This window comes from Ambystoma mexicanum, chromosome 3q (assembly GCF_040938575.1).
Source record: "Ambystoma mexicanum isolate Mex_15411 chromosome 3q, UKY_AmexF1_1, whole genome shotgun sequence".
NCBI classification, from domain to species: Eukaryota; Metazoa; Chordata; class Amphibia; order Caudata; family Ambystomatidae; genus Ambystoma; species Ambystoma mexicanum.
In genome coordinates, this window is record NC_090926.1 from 612043304 (window position 1) to 612059323 (window position 16020).

General features: G+C 48.3%; 1 protein-coding gene across 4 annotated transcripts in view; it reads left to right on the forward strand.

Moving 5' to 3' along the window:
• Nucleotides 1–16020, forward strand: part of MAP2K4 (mitogen-activated protein kinase kinase 4) — a 1243547-nt gene that overhangs the window by 55045 nt on the left and 1172482 nt on the right. For 2 of the 4 annotated variants that reach the window (XM_069654508.1, XM_069654509.1), the window contains exon 2: nucleotides 7473–7505. The exons of the other annotated variants lie outside the window; for them this stretch is intronic. In XM_069654508.1, the coding sequence (XP_069510609.1) occupies nucleotides 7473–7505 (33 nt within the window). The remainder of the gene's footprint in view (nucleotides 1–7472; nucleotides 7506–16020) is intronic. 4 annotated transcript variants of the gene reach the window in all.

The window sequence follows — 16020 nt, forward strand, 5'->3', positions numbered from 1 at the left end:
ACCTCTTAGAAAGGGCAACCGGAGAACGATGCCAAGAGTGCAAAACCTTAAAATTATGCTCCATTGCCGCCGTATACAGCCCCCCAGAAAACACCGACCTAAACCCTAATTGCCAAAAAAGGTCGTCGAAGGACCTGCCCAACCGTTGCTCCCAGAAATGCTTAAACGACTGCCTACCCACCGGGTTAGAAGTACTTCATAACTCTTGGAGAGGGAACCCTTCCTGGACTTGGCCTCCGCAAATATCCTCTCAAGAGGAGTCAATGGACGTGATAAATCGGCCACCCACCACGCCTGGGTGAGAATTCCCTTAAGTCTCAAATACTCAAAGACCGAGGGTGGCTTCCCCTCAAATCCCTCCGCCACTTGGGGATATTCCATGAATGACCCTCCATCGAACAGTTGAGCAGCCCTTTCCAACCCCTGATCAGACCAGGCCTGCGATTCCCGGAACCCCTTTGCGCCCAAATTAATCGGTGGACCCCACAAAGATGATAGCGGGGAAGGCCAAGAGGAAAGTAGCCTATTGTCTCTAGAGGGCTTCCAAACCGACCACAAAACAGCAAGAACAGGGTGTGTTTTAATGGGCTCTGGAATAGAGTTCGGAGGAGCCCACAAAAAGTCCCTAACCTTTCTTGGATGAACCTGAACATCCTCCACGTACGTCCAATATGTCCGCAGGTCATCCCTCAAATGCTCCAGCATAACTCGAAGCTGAGCTGCCTTGAAATACCCTCTAAAGTCTGGGAACCCGAAGCCCCCAAAAGACTTGGGAAGGGTCAAAGTAGCTAAGCCAATTCTGGGTCTCTTCCCATTCCAAATAAAACGGAGGATACGCGATTGCAAGGCAGCAAAGAAGGAATCCGGCACCAAACACGGAAGGGACATGAAAAGGTAGAGAAGCCTCGGAAGAATATTCATTTTAACCACCACCATACGCCCAAACCACAAAAGGGTCAAGGGGGCCCACCTAGAGAGATCGCTCTGGATTTTTGCCCGGATCGGAGGGAAATTTAGCTCAAACAACTTATCTAGATCCCTGGGAATATCGATGCCCAGATACCTAGTAAACGCACATTCCACACGCACCCCATATATTTCTTCTCTTCCCTCAATTTCGAAATCTACCCCCCCTGCCCCCCCATTGGTATAATGCAGGACTTGGACAGATTCCCTTTTAACCCTGAAAAAGACCCGAACCGACTAATCAGACCCAGCAATCGTGGGAGAGCCACCCGAAGACCCGTCAGGTACACTAAAATATCATCCGCAAACAAAGATAATTTAAATTCGTGGTCTCCACATTGTACCCCTGTAAAACCCTTGTCGGCCCTGACCGCAACAGCAAAAGGTTCCATCGCCAGTGCATATAACTGAGGTTAGAGGGGACATCCCTGGCGCGTGCCCCGAGAGAACGAAAACCCCAACGACAGGCAGCCATTTACCAACACCCTAGCAGAAGGACCATTATAGAGTGCAGCAACCCACCTTGTCCCCAAAGCCCATTTTCCGTAACACCCTCCCCATGTAAAGCCATTCTACACGGTCGAAGGTCTTCTCAGAGTCTAACGAAAAAAGATAGGCCTCCAAACCCTGCTTCGATGGCTCATGCATTAGGCCCAGGGTCTTCCTCAAATTATCCTTTCCTTAGCGCCCGGAGACAAATCCGACTTGGTCACCATGCACCAGGGAGAGAAGGAATTTAGATGGCCTATTCGCCAAGAGCTTAGCTAAAATCTTAACATCTACGTTAAGGAGGGAAATGGGTCTATACGACTGACATTACGCGGGATGTTTCCCATCTTTTGGTAGCACTACAATGAGCGCTACATCATGGAGGGGAGCAGGGAACCAGAATCCAAAGCAGAGTTAAACACCTTAGCCAGAAATGGGGCTACCACGGCACGAAATGTCTTATAAAACCGGACAGTGAAACCATCGTCTCACGGGGCTGTGCCACTCTTCAAGTAGGAGATAGTATCTGCCACCTCCTGGGGGGAGATCGGGAGCTCCAACACACCGACACCCTCATCCGAGAGACGAGGAATATGCAGTAAATCTAAAAAACGGTCCACATCAGCCCGTCCCCTGAATATTCTGACGAGTAAAGACCCTCGTAATACCGCCCAAATTCCCCTGCTATCATATCGTCCTGCAGAACTCCCTTCCCGATCCACAATACGATTCACCCTCCTGCTGTTTCAAAGCTCCCTTAAGCGCCCCGCCAGGATCTTATCCGCCTTTTCCCCCCACTCCATATACCGCTGTTTCAAAAATGCCAGCTTTCGTTTGGTTTGTCCCACGAGCAGATCTGACAATTTAGCCTAAAGCTTCTGGATTCTTCCCATTTTCCCGGGGTCATCTGGGACTTCAGCTTTCCTCCCGGCTGAATAACAGCTATTTGCTCCTTCAATTTAAGCTCCACCCTGCCCCGCTCCTTCTTTATCCTTGCACCCATCTCTCTGAGTTTGCCCCTAACCGTGGCTTTAAATGCATCCCACACACTTAGGACATTCACCTCCCCTGTGTCGTTAAGAAGGAAGTATTCATTAATCAAACCCAAAAGAGACTACTTAAGCTCCTTGTCTAAAAGCAGCAAATCGTTACATATCCACCAAGCCCTAGTCTGAGTCTGCGGGGAACCCCTAACGAGACCCAAACGAGATCATGGTCGGACCACGGGACAACCTCCACACCAAAGTTCGAGACACCATCCTGAAGCGTTGAATCCACTAGGACGAGATCTATCCTAGAGAATGCCCCATGCACCGCAGAGTAAAAAGTGAAAAGAGGGTTGCGGTTCCCTTCAACGGAATGCACGTCCACCAAGCCCAACCCCTCATTAGTTAGTCGAAATGAATCCGCCATTTTCCTCTGAACCCGCTGATCGCGGCAGGGGGAAAGCAACGTCCTGTCCTTGTCTGGCCAAAGGACCATGTTAAAGTCCCCACCCACTATCAGAGCACCCTCCGCAAAACCCCGAATGGTCTCTCCCACCTTTTCCCAAAAACGATCCTGCGCCTCATTTGGGGCATAGACCCCTACCAGGGTAATCATCCTACCTTTCATTGTCCTCTTAACCATAATGTAGCGCCCTTCCGGATCAGACCTATGAGCTTTTGGAATAAAAAGAGCTTTGGGGGAAACCAACAACACCACTCCCCGCTTCTTCGACACATACGAGGAATGGAACACATATTGGATAGCTTTAGCTCGATCGGGTGGCTCCTTTCCCCCTAACCCAGTGAGATTCCTGCACAAAAAGGAAGTGCAAATGAAGCCTAGTAAGTTCCCTCGTCACCAGGGACCTTTTCGTAGGAGAATTCAATCCCCTCACATTCAGGGACCCCACCATCAACTGCTGCATAGAATCATCCATTAAATAGGTCCAAGGAAACTGTCCCACCCCCTTCCAGACCACACCATAGTGCCTGTACCACCAGCTCACATGCACCAAAGGAGACCAAATAAGGGCCTATATATCCCCTACTTCTCAGAGACCCCAGCAACCCAAAACCCACCCTCAGAACTAGGAAAACGACAACCAGACCCCCCCATTGCCCACCCGAAACCATCCCAACAACCCCAACTCCCTCCCAACCCCCTCTGAGCACCTGGATAGGCTGCGACATCCGCTCGCCGCACTACCAGGCCACCAGAGATCGCCTCCCCCTGCCCCTGGCCACCTCCCACATCATACAAACAAAGAACATTTTGAGCCCCCCCATCCCCAGTCAAATACAAGCTCCCAACACCACCACCTGTATATGCCACCCCCCTGATCTCAAGACCCCATCATAAGCTTGAGACAAAACAAAGAACCCATCACACAGGAGATCAACCAAGAACAAACAGGGCAGGACAAATGACCCTATAAAACCCAACAGCAACCAGCACACCAATCTCCACCAACAGCATCAAGGCGCCGGCTGCTTCGGTGACGGGGGCGCCACTCTCCTGAATTTCCTGTGCCCCCTTACACATCGCCTACCCACAAATTCCAATGGGCCAGGGCTGTCTCTATCTGGCCCCTTCTCCCCCTGCGCATCGTCATTAGAAGGGTGGGGTCTCCCAAATGTTCACGAGAGACTCAGTGAATATCAGTTTCTGAGGAAAGCGAGTATTTGTAGCGATCTAGTTCAAAGGCAAGGGAGAATGGGTGGCCCCATCTATAACGCACTCCCTTGGACTGCAACCACCTCATTAAGGGTCCACAAAGGCGCTGTCGAGCATGGGTGTGCGCCGAAAGATCCTGAAAAATCTTGCGCACCTTTCCAGTCAATAGGACCCTCCTTACGAGCTAAATCCAGCATCTTGGCTTTTGCAGCAAAGTAGTGAAATTTCACAAGAACTGTACGGGGCTCACCCGCGCGCCCTCCCGCCCTGTGGGCCCTATCAATTGTGGGTTCACTAGTATTTTCACCACCAAAGAGGCTCCTTACAATCGCCTTGACCCCTTTCACAATGTCCACTTGAGACTCCCCCTCCAATTGTGGCATACCATAAAACCTTAGATTAGAGCGCAGCTCCCTATTTTCTAAGTCATCCAACTTGAGGATGACTTTCTCCTTCCACTTCTCAAGGTCAGCCAGCCTCATGTCAAATTGCGTCTCAAAGAGGTCTGACGAGGTTTGGTTGGCCTCAAGGGCCTGGACACGGTTCTCTACGGCGTCCGCCTTCTTGTCCAGAGAATCCAAGCGTTTATTGACATCAGCTCTAAAGCCTCGTATCTCCTCAAGCAGGGCTGCCATGTTGCAGCTCACAGACAGAGCCTCAGAAGCTTCCAATTGAACCCCAGCCTGCATGGTGGCCTCCTCAGCTTCCACTCTTCGATATTTTTGTAGGGTCTGCACCCAGTCCATTCAAATGGGACCACGAGTACACCGCAGACAAACTAGCAAGAGACCTCCTGGGAAAATAACGCTCAGGCCCTCAACTTGGTCCGGAAGGCCTCTCACCTCCACCAGGATACAGCTCAATTTACAGCCCGCTAGCAGACTGCCGCCCCGGCCAAGCAGACAACCAACCTACTACAACCCCAGAAGAGGGGAGAAAAGACTGTCATACCATCTTCAACCTTCTTGGCTGACTGGAAACAGAAATGTATATGCTCCGACCTAGAGTTACAGCACAAACAGCAGCATGCACAAAGGAGAGTGTCTCTGCGGGCGCAGCAGCGCACGAAGAAATCGGGTGCTTTCTGCTTTCAAATAGGGAGGAGTGCTCTTTATGAGGACTACTGCCGGCGCTATGACAGGCTATGTAAATGTCTTTCAAGTCTCTGTCTTTAGAGTCTATTAGCAGCCTACCTGCAGGCTGAGGGTTTGCAACACGAAGCCAGTTAAACAGAGGGCAGGCCGCACAGCCCTAGGAAACGTGCTCTCCAGACGTGGTCCCGGGTCCAGCAGCCGTCCAGCCCAGATCGGGGGGGGGAGGGACAACTCGCCCACCACAGATCTTCCACGGGCCACTTACACCGGCCCCACTCACCGCCAAGTCCCGGGCCGCGTCGAGTCTCCAGGCAGCCCTCTCCGCCCCACCAGGTCACCACCAGGGCACTCTGGGGCCTCTCTCAGTCGCAGCCGAGGGGGGCTCCCTGCCCCGCCGGGCGCACACTCCAGGGGGGCGCACCGGACCAGGGCTCTTACCCAAGCCCGGCGGCCCACTCGAAAGTCCACCACTCTTACTCCCCGAGAGGGCAGGGGAGAAAGCCTCTGCCCGAGTCCGACAGCAGCCTCGGCTGCAGCTGCGCGACGAGCGCTTGCCTCTCCCCCACGCTCGGAAAGCGGCTCCCTTGATCGCCGCAGAATGTCCCGGGGAGGGCAGGAGGGCACCCACCACCCTCAACGGTACCGCTCTGGTCCCGCAGTGGGGACCAAGAGCGTACTCCACAGGCAGCACCTCCTCCAGCGCAGGGCCAGATCTTCCCGCCAAGGGCGACAGCGGGCCACCCAACTCCGGACTCCCAGGGCCACAGAACTCTGGACCATTCACCGACTCTCTCCCCGTTCAGCTTCCTTGCCAGGGGGTTCAAAACAGGTTCTGACGGGGCTGTGGGGCTCAATTCCCACAGTTTCCGCGCCCCAGGACGGAGACCGTCCGAGAGACGTTAGCTCATCTTGGCGCCCCCTGGCAGCTCCCGAACTTGGATTATTTTAATGCCCACGATCCATTGGAGCTACAAACTCGAAATGTCTAAATATTCACTCGACCCATTGCAAAGCATCTAGAAGCCTGGCTTGATGCTGTTGACCATCAAGAACAAGCCTATAAGATTCCGCTACTAAGTCTGCATATTCACTGTTTTCTTTTACAGGGGTGAGTTGTAGTGTTCATGGTTCGTATGTTTGTATTTTTAGTCTAACTGGTCTCCTATTTTTATAGTACCATGGTTGGACATTATTTTATTTTGGTACTGCAGTCTTATTGTTTGGATTGCGTCTCTGCTAGCTCATATTCCTCCTGAAGAGTATAGCCTGCCCTCTGCCGACTTTACCACGAGAAGCAATAGAGATATACCTGTCAGGCTGTGCTTGTTTCATATTTGTGATTGGGATAACTGTTGGTTTAATAATAGTGTGGGACTGAGTAAAAATCTCATCCCTGTATTCTTGCAGAGAAGTAGTCATTGCCCTTCAAAAGGACCGCAGATCTACAATCTCCTCCCCTGCAAACTGTGGTTTTCAGAAGTGATTTTATTGGTTTACTTTTCTCGGTAGGAGTTGGTCCAAATACCTATGGGAACTCTGGGTTTGTCTACAAACAGTAAGGACGCTCCTAAAGCAAACTCACGAATACGGCAATGCAAAGCAGGGTTTTCTCCAGGTGTCCCAACACGTCCGAACATAATTAAGGGCAAATGATGGTTGATGCTCGTTCTTGTTTAAGAATGACCAAACTGCTGCACGCCATGACGTCTGCTTGTCCTTGTAAATGCAGACCCTTCTAATGTCCGGGTGGGTTGTGGGGGTGGAGGGGAAGATATCGTGCCTTTTCGCCTATTTGATTAACTTTTTGACAATCCTTCTTTAAAAGTTGTGTGATTTATTTACTCAGTCATCTTCTAAAATGTATTCATTATTTTGTTTCATGCTCATCCACACGTGAATAAAAGTAGCCTTTACTAATTTGGCAATAATCAATGACTAGCATTGGACTATATTATGTAAATGGTGCACCAATCTGCTACTTTAATAATAAATAAATGTTTGCATGTAATTTGATGAGCGGTAAAGAGGATAATGTCTTCAGTAGGCGTTCTTGACGTTATTCCGGTGGGAATGTTTTAAGATTAATGACTTAACATTCACAATATAAATATAAAGTTAGGAGTTCTAACTTATGCCGATGTATTTCTGTGCAGTGAACAGAAGATTTGCCTATTGTTAAAGGCAAAAGTTGAAATTTGTAATGTGTTGGTTCTAACTTATTTTGCAGTGTAATTCAACTAGAACTTATCTTTTCTACTTTAGGGTTTCAGATAAACTTCTCTGAAAAGGCACAAAGTAAGCTACGTGTTTTTATAGTATCATGCTTCCTTTTTATATCAATCTTGGTAGTGGGAATGTGTCCACTGATATTTCAACTAACCAATTATGACTCCTTTGTATTAATTTTTCATAACTTTTAAAACTTTTTTGTGATATTTTTATTTTCAACATTGACAAATATATGTTCACAATTGTTTTGACATTAAGAGATGTGCTAACAGTCGCAGCATTGATTTATTTTGTTTTGGTGGTCCTTCCTATTAATACAATTGATCAGCAGAACTGTGTAACATTTTAGTAAGGGATTGCATACTGTCCCTTTATGTGTACTGGTGTACATGATTTTAGCATGCTGCTCTTAACGTTTTAGATTTGTATTTAAAATTGGACACGTTTACCCAGATTTGTTATGAAGCAAACATAGAGGGTCGACGGTACATTTACTTGCAGATGTTTTATACTTGGGAATTTGGGGTTTCTGTTGGAATGGATGCGATACACCGTCAATTATATTTGAAGTTGGTTCCCCCCACAACTTATTTCCTTTTCTGCATTTCCTAAACTTTAATGCAGTTTTCCCCTGCTATGTTTTGCAGTCGGGTCTCTGTGGCAAGAATGAGCTTGATGATCAACTGAAATCTGAGCTGCTTTTGATGCAGTAATTTATTGTAACAAAAACGCTGCACAATTTTACACAATCATTTTTGACGTTTTTCTCGTTCACATAACTTCATTTGCAATAGGAAAAACCACACAACTTAAATTCCATTTTCATTAGTCATATTTTTGTTGTCTTTAATATAATTAAATTCTTGCTTGGTTCACTTGGAAAAGGAGTACTTTGCAGCTCCCTCAATTTAGTTTTTCATAGTCTTCGCACACGATAACCTTGCATGCATTTGTATACACATCTGGCTTCCTGTTTGTTAAATGCGTAGCTCTTGCTAACCTAAATTGTTTTTCAGTTCTCTTTACTGACCTGACCCTTTAATGTAGAAGAGTGACTAAAAACGTTTTTATAAATGTGACGAATCGGGACCAGCGTTGATTGTCACAACCTCCCAAATACAAGCTCTTGTCAAATATGTAGGTATAGGGGAGGCTTCTAAACCCAGGTGAGTATTCTCAAAAAGGAGCCATAAGCTCCCGCAAATCTCCCACTGAGATTGCGTTAGTTTCACGGGTTCTGACAGGTTTTTCTTCAAGCCCGAATCTCCTTTAAGAGCTATCAATCTTCGGGGAAGTTTGGGAGAAGTATCATAAAGAGAGAGAAAGGTTGGCTTTTGGCGTAAAGGGAAGGGTCGGTGAGGCTTGTGGGAGACAGGGGCTTAGCAAGAGGAAATGGCGTCCTGTGCATCTGTGAATGTTATCCAAGTGGGCCAGCGCTTTAAACTCTGCAGTACAATATCTTAATAGATTAATGCACCTACTGCAGTGTAACTTGCAGGTCCTAGGTTTGAATCTGGGTAAGAATAACTCAGCCTTTCATCTTTCTGAAGTTGATCAAATTGGTAACGTTGAAGATGGGAATTATAAAATGATAGTTTGTTGAAGATTCCAAGATGGCAGCCAGATAGGGTGGATGTGTTGGTACGTGCTGCATCCCCCTCTGAAGCACTTATCAGAAGGGAGCACACTGAAGGCTCATGTACCGAGCCCCCACACAGTGCCGGGCAGCAACGGACTACAGTGTCTCACCTTGAGCAACAGCGAGCCGGGCACACCGAGGTGTTCGCACTCCGATGATCGGGAGGAGGGAGGCGGATATTATGCTGCAGGAAGGGCTTAGCCGGGTTGCAGATCACCGCGGCAAGGAAGGGATGCACTCCCAACACTCCGGAAAGGCCCTCCGGAGGCATACAGCAGACACCCTAAAGGACACAAAAGGCAGCCTGGGGGAGAAGTGGACCCGCAGGCTACATGGAACCCAGGCGGTAGTGATGCAGACAGACCGCTCCTACAGCAACTAACAGTCAGACCCAGTACAGGCCGGGCCCAGCATGGGTTTCCTCCTCTGCAGCAGGAAGCATAGCTGACAGCCCGTGGCCGGAAGCGGACACAGGGCCGTTTTCAGATATCGCACACCAAACCCAGGTAATTGCTTATCCACCCCGGACCTGCAACCCCCCCCCCCCCCAATCAATAAATTGGGACAAGAAGCTCAGACAATCCCAGAGGCACGGATCTTGGTGAGGCCCTCCCATTGCAAGGGATGATAAAGCACCCGACCAGACTCACGGCTACACGCCCCCAAGCTTGGAACTCGGCACGCAAGGGTACATAAAAGGGACACATAGGTCCAGAGAGGAGCAATCGGGCCCAAGATGATTCCGGCAGCCAAAACCTTCAAAGCCCACACCCGTGGAGGTGTACTCCGGCACTAAACACTGAGGCCCTGGGAGGAGGGGATTTAAGCTGACACTACGTCCCCTGCACAGCCACCGTTACCATGCACAAGGATTCTAAGCACATTTCCGACACCAGTTTGGGACAGAAGCGGGCGACATTCCAACATAACCTGAACCCCGAGCCCACAACTAATGTCAGGAAGCAAAGGCAAAGCAGCAGCAACTAGAAAGCAGCCCCAAATTCCCACCCGGGACAGCACCATCCAACGCTGCTGGTCCAGATACTCAGAAGCCGCGGAACCCTCATATAAAACGCTAGAACCGACGACCACTCAGGAAGGGGACCTTAACACCACGACCCCCAAAATAGCCTCCTCAAAAGAGGACATGGAGGCCTGCTTCCAGGATTTCCAAAACATGACTCCTCCAGCCTTCCAAACGCAATTTGTGACATTCATGGGGGAAATTAAACAATCCATAGCAGAGATGAGGAAAGATATCTCGGATCTGGAGGTGGTGGAGGACACTTGCTCCATCGACTTCGCCCTCAAGGATCTGGCAAGGGCAACACAACATCGAGCTGCAATGTGAGGACCTGGAGAACAGGAGAGATCTAACATCCGCCTACGGAACCTCCCGGAATGAGTGGCACACTAGACTTGAAAAATACGGTCATGCACATTTTTGAAGACCTGCTGGACAAAGAGCATGCCGGCGTTGTCCCGATAGACATGGTCCACAGAACAACAGGCCCGAAGAGACAGGAGCCTGGCTCCAAAGCCAGGGACGTGGTGGATGCTTTGTCTAGATACCAACAGAAGGGAGCGATCCTCCACGCAGCCCGACCGGCGAAACCGATACACAACGGGGTGCAAATCTACCTGTACCAAGACCTGGCCCATTACACACTCATCAAAAGAAAGGAAATGTGGCCAATTCTTTTTTTAAAAAAAACGTTTATTTTTGGTTTGCTTATCACATCACAGCTGTTCCGCATTTCAATTGATTTCAAGGTACACAGAATAGTAATACATAACCCCCACATCTCATTCATCTAAACAGTCATGTATATTTGCACAGTTTCAGCGTTTACAGTGATACAATAATTGTGGGTCTTAGGTAGAGTCTAACACTATTAGAGTTCTCTACGTCGGATAGAGATCTGCTCAGGTATGTTCTGAACAGAGTCCAAATATCTTTCGGTCTACTTGTTTAAGGCGTCATACCTATATAAGTTTCTTCGTATTCATTAACATATGTTAATCCTTTAAGGAAATGTTCTGTGCGTGGGGCGTGATTGCTTTTCCATGCTTGAAGAATACATTTCTTTGCTACTACGCATGCGACATTGAAAAGTCTTCTAGTTTTCTCTGGAATTTTCCCTATATCCCCAAACTGGTGTTTTTGGGGACTGAGCTGCGCAGGGATCTGTGTCATATCCTCTCGTATATTCGCAACTTCCCGCCAGAACCCGGCTATCGGGGGACATGCCCAGTACATATGGAACGCATCCGCTCTGGGGATACCACATTTCGGGCAATTTCCGGATATTGTGTTATAGAATTTCGCCATTTTAACTGGGGTGTAGAGGAGCCTATTCAGTATTTTAAATTGTATCAGCCTGAGGCCGGCATTCAGTGAGACATTTTTAGACGGAAGGCAATATCTTGACCATTTCCCCTCTTCTATGATTATGCCCATGTCCTTCTCCCATGAGGCTTTGATATTATTTGACGGTTGTGAGTGAGTTTGGATTATGTTATATAATTTGGACATCCCTGTACCAGTCTGTGAATATAGGGATTGGAAGCATGCATGTTCAGGTGGTTCTTCTGGGTATGTTGGCCATCGCTTCTTGAATGCTGCTTCCATGCGGTGGTATTGAAGAGTGACCGATTGGTTTCTCCCCACTGTGTCTGCGAAGTCCTCTGGTGTCACGAATCTCCCATTTGGGAACATGTCTCTCATTTTAATCTCATATTCCGGGACCCAAGTTTTATGTATGCTGGTGTCGTATGTGGGTTTGATGCCCGGGAAATTCCATAGTGGGGCCTGCGAATCATAGGGTGTGTCCATTTGTAGTCTTTTTTACCGATTGCGGCCCAGGCAGCAATCGTGGAGGTTGCTGGGTCGAATTTACATTCATCCCTGTGGGTTTTCGTGAATATTATGGAGCGCAGGTCGGTTGGTCGGACTGAGTGTCGCTCGATGGGGACATGTGGTGTTCTGTCTGTTGGATCCTGCCAGTATTTAGCGTATTGTGCTTGTGCCACCAGGTAGTACAGCTCAAAATTGGGTGCAACAATGCCCCCCATTTCATAGGGTTCTACCAGTTTCTCCCATTTCATTCTGTTAGTTCCGCCGTTCCAAATGAATGTTGTTGCCACGAATCGCAGGTTTTCAAAGAAAGGCCTACCTGGCCATATTGGAACATTGCTGAACACATACAGGACCTTGGGGAGCACCACCATTTTGAGTACTGCGATGCAGCCGATGAGTGATATAGGGAGACTAGCCCATACCTGTAGTTTGGTATGGTTTGTGGAACAGGGATTCGTAATTGTCCACATATAAGGACATTCTGTCTCTGGAGACGAGAATTCCTAGGTATCTGATACAGTTAGGGGACCATCTAAGACCGTGCGTATGTGTAGGGCAGGTAGTGGCTGGTGTTAATGGGAAAAATCTCGGATTTTGCGGTATTTATTTTGTAACCTGAGAGTATAGTGAATTCTTTTATCACTGCTAGTGTGGGGGCAAGACTTTTCTCTGGTTCGCGTATATACAATAGTGTGTCGTCTGCATATAGTGCTATGGATTGGAGAATACCAGCCATCCTTCTGCCCCTCTGCTCTTGTTCTAGTCTGATCGCTGCCGCCACTGGTTCTATTGTGAGAGCAAAAAGGATGGGAGGGTCCTTCCCTGGTTCCCCTATTTAGTCTGAAATGGTTGGACAGAGTGTGGTTCGTAAGGACCCTGGCTTTGGAGGAAGTGTAAAGCAGTCAGACGCATTGTACAAAGTATGGGCCAAATCCAAATTTATTTAAGACCTTGTATGTCCATGAGACCGAGTTGAACGCTTTCTCGGTGTCTAGTGATATAGCCACCGCCTGTGCCTCTGGTATAATCTGTGCCATGATCCCAGATAATCTATGCAGGTTTAGGGCCATGGATCTTGTTGGAATGAAGCTGCATTGGTCAGGGTGTATTAGGGTGGTCATTTTGGGTAATAATGTGGTTGCAAGCACTTTTGCATAGATCTTAGTGTCTGTGTTGATCAATGAGAGGGGCCGATAGGAGGATAGTTCATGGGAGGGGCGCCTAGGTTTTAACAACACCGTAATGATAGCGTCCGTCATTGTGTCTGGAAGTGAGCCGGTTCTCATGGCCTCTTCCCATACCAGGGTTAGTATTGGGGAGAGAATTGTGGAATACTCTTTGTACAATTCTGAGCTCAGTTCGACTGGGCCCAGGGCTTTTCCGGTTGCCAGTGATTTGATTGCTTCTGCGATCTCTTCACTAGTTTTCTGTTGTTCAAGGGACCAGTTGTCGTCTGGCGAGAGCCTAGGGAGTGTGATCTTGTTTAGGTATCCCCTGAGGTCTTCCTGAGAACATGTATCATGGTTTGCATATAGGTCATTATAGAATTTGGTGAATTCGGAATGTATTTCTTCTCCATTTACAGCCTCCCCAGTGCCTGTTACAATGCTTGTGATAGGGGTGTGGTTGTACTCACTCCTTAGTAAGTGCGCTAATAGGTGTCCTGCCTTATTGCCCTCACCCTACCTGCGTGCCCTGACTGGTATAGCCATATATTACTGTTCTTTTGTTGCCAGTTCGTTAAATTTATGAAGGTGTGCTTTGATTTCAGCTAATGTTTGTTTGTTGTGTTATAGTCATTTTCGAGTGTTTTCAGGTGTGTTTCCGTTTCGGTTCATTCGGTACGGATGGCCTTAAGAAGTCCAGTTGTTTTAGAAATGATGTTACCTCTTATCCATACCTTGAATGTTTCCCATATGGTCGACCATTTGTCTACTGACCCTTTGTGTAGTGACTCTACTACGTTTAGGTCTCTAAGGATATTTGGGGGCATTCTCCACCGTCTGGTTGGTGGTCTTATGTTCTGGACCATCACTTCAAGTATGACTGGAGAGTGATCTGATAGTGTGCGGGGGAGTATATCGCAGTGCTGCACTGAATTGATCAGGTGGGAGGAGACAAACAAGTAGTCTATCTTTGACTCTGTGTTGTGTGCTGATGAATGGAACGTGTATTGTCTGTCTATCGGGTGTATCCCTCTCCAGGCATCTATCGGGGCTAATTCCGCTAGGGCTTGATGTAGGACAGTGGCAGCCCTAGTTGGTTTGTCTGATGATTGGTCCAAGGAGACATTGAGTATGGTGTTGAGGTTTCCTCCCCATAACACACACGTGTCCATGATCGGGCCAATTTCAGCTAAAACATTGATGAAAAGCTCTGGGTCATCCATGTTTGGCCCATAAGTATTGACCAGTATCAGTTTATCGCCTGTCACAGTGCCCCACACAACTACATGCCTGCCCTGAGGGGCAATTTTGCTTTTCTCGGTTACAAACACCAAAGAGGGGTGTATCAGTGTGAGGACTCCCCTATTGTGAGATGAATGTTCAGTATATCTGTTGCTCCCCCATTGTTGTAGACTACTTTCGTTAACCCTTTGTAGTGCGTGGGTTTCTTGCAGCATAGCTATGTGTGGGTGATGTCTATTAACATATGCCTCTACTTTACTAGCGTTTGCCCTATTATTCAGTCCACGAATATTCCAGGTAAGCAGTTTGAGCTTCAACCTTGCGGGTGGATTTGTGTTCTATGCCATTTCGTCAAGATTGGACGATGTATGGAGAGAGGGGCCATTCCTTTGGGGGGGTCCAGCTTGTGATAAAGTGATTGCAATTTTTAAGACATTAAAACTAGTTAACTTTGACTCCTGGTGCCCAACGTGGGATCTATCAGGAAGTGACAATGTACTCCAACAACAAAACAGTCCCTTGTGTCCTGTGCACGCCCCCACCCACACCATCGGCCCCAACATGATGATGATCCCTTGTTACAAACCCGTGGTTGTTCCCAGGGGGACGAGTGCTGCAGCACCGCCCTTGTAGCTGAGCGCATCTCATCCGACCCAGCTTAAATTATGGGCGCTGCGTCCCCCTATCTGCCACAATTACATCATTAAGTGAATAAAGGATATCGTGAAGCTGCCTTCAGTCATTGGAGTTTCTCGGTTCTTCCACTGGTTGTTGCAGGTCGTTTCGATCGAGTTTGTTTCTTCCAGGAGGGAGGGGGATTGAGGCTTCAACATAGGCCATTGCCGTTGCGTGGGTTTCGAAGAAGTGTGCCCGTCCACTGTGCTGTATGTGCAGCTTTGTTGGGAACAATGGAGCGTAAGGTACTCTCCTCAACCTGAGTTGGCGTTTGATCGTTTCATAGGATCGCCTTTGAGTTTGGACTCCAGCCGAGAAGTCGGGGTAGATATGGATATTGTCATTACTGTGTCTCGGGGGTCCCATCTCTCTTGCCAGTCTCAGAGCACTGTGTCTATAGTTAAGCAATTTGGCGATGACCGTGCGAGGAGGGGCACCCGGTTTGGGTAGCGAGGCTAGGATGCGATGCCCCCGTTTAACCAAGAATTGTGGGGAAAAGGAGTCTTTGCCGAGCAGGGATTTCAGCAGGGTTTCAATTCGTGATTCCATTGGGCCCTTGCAGAAGGACTCGGAGAGCCTGACGATCCGTATGTTGTTGCGGCGCGATCTCGACTCCAAATCTTCACACTTGCCCCAGAGCTTGGTCATTTCACCTTTCAGGAGTGTTGCGTTATGGGTATTTTGGTGAATTGAATCTTTGTTGGCGCTGGTTCTGTTCTCAGTTTCCGTAATCCTGGCACTTTGTCGACACAGGCTTTGAGTGAGCCTATTGTTGAGACGATGTTGTCTAATTTGACATTGACTGCTAGGAATCCGTTTTGCACTCTGGTGAGGAGGTGGTCAAATTTTGTGTCATCTGTGGTCGCTGATGAGGTGGCAGTTGATGGGTTTGGGCCATCAGTGGATGTTTGTGAGTTTGTGTAAGAGTCCATTAGGCCCGTCTTCCTGTTCTTTACCAAGTTTTTCCCGGGCATCTCAGGGATATCTATTTCGTGTGAT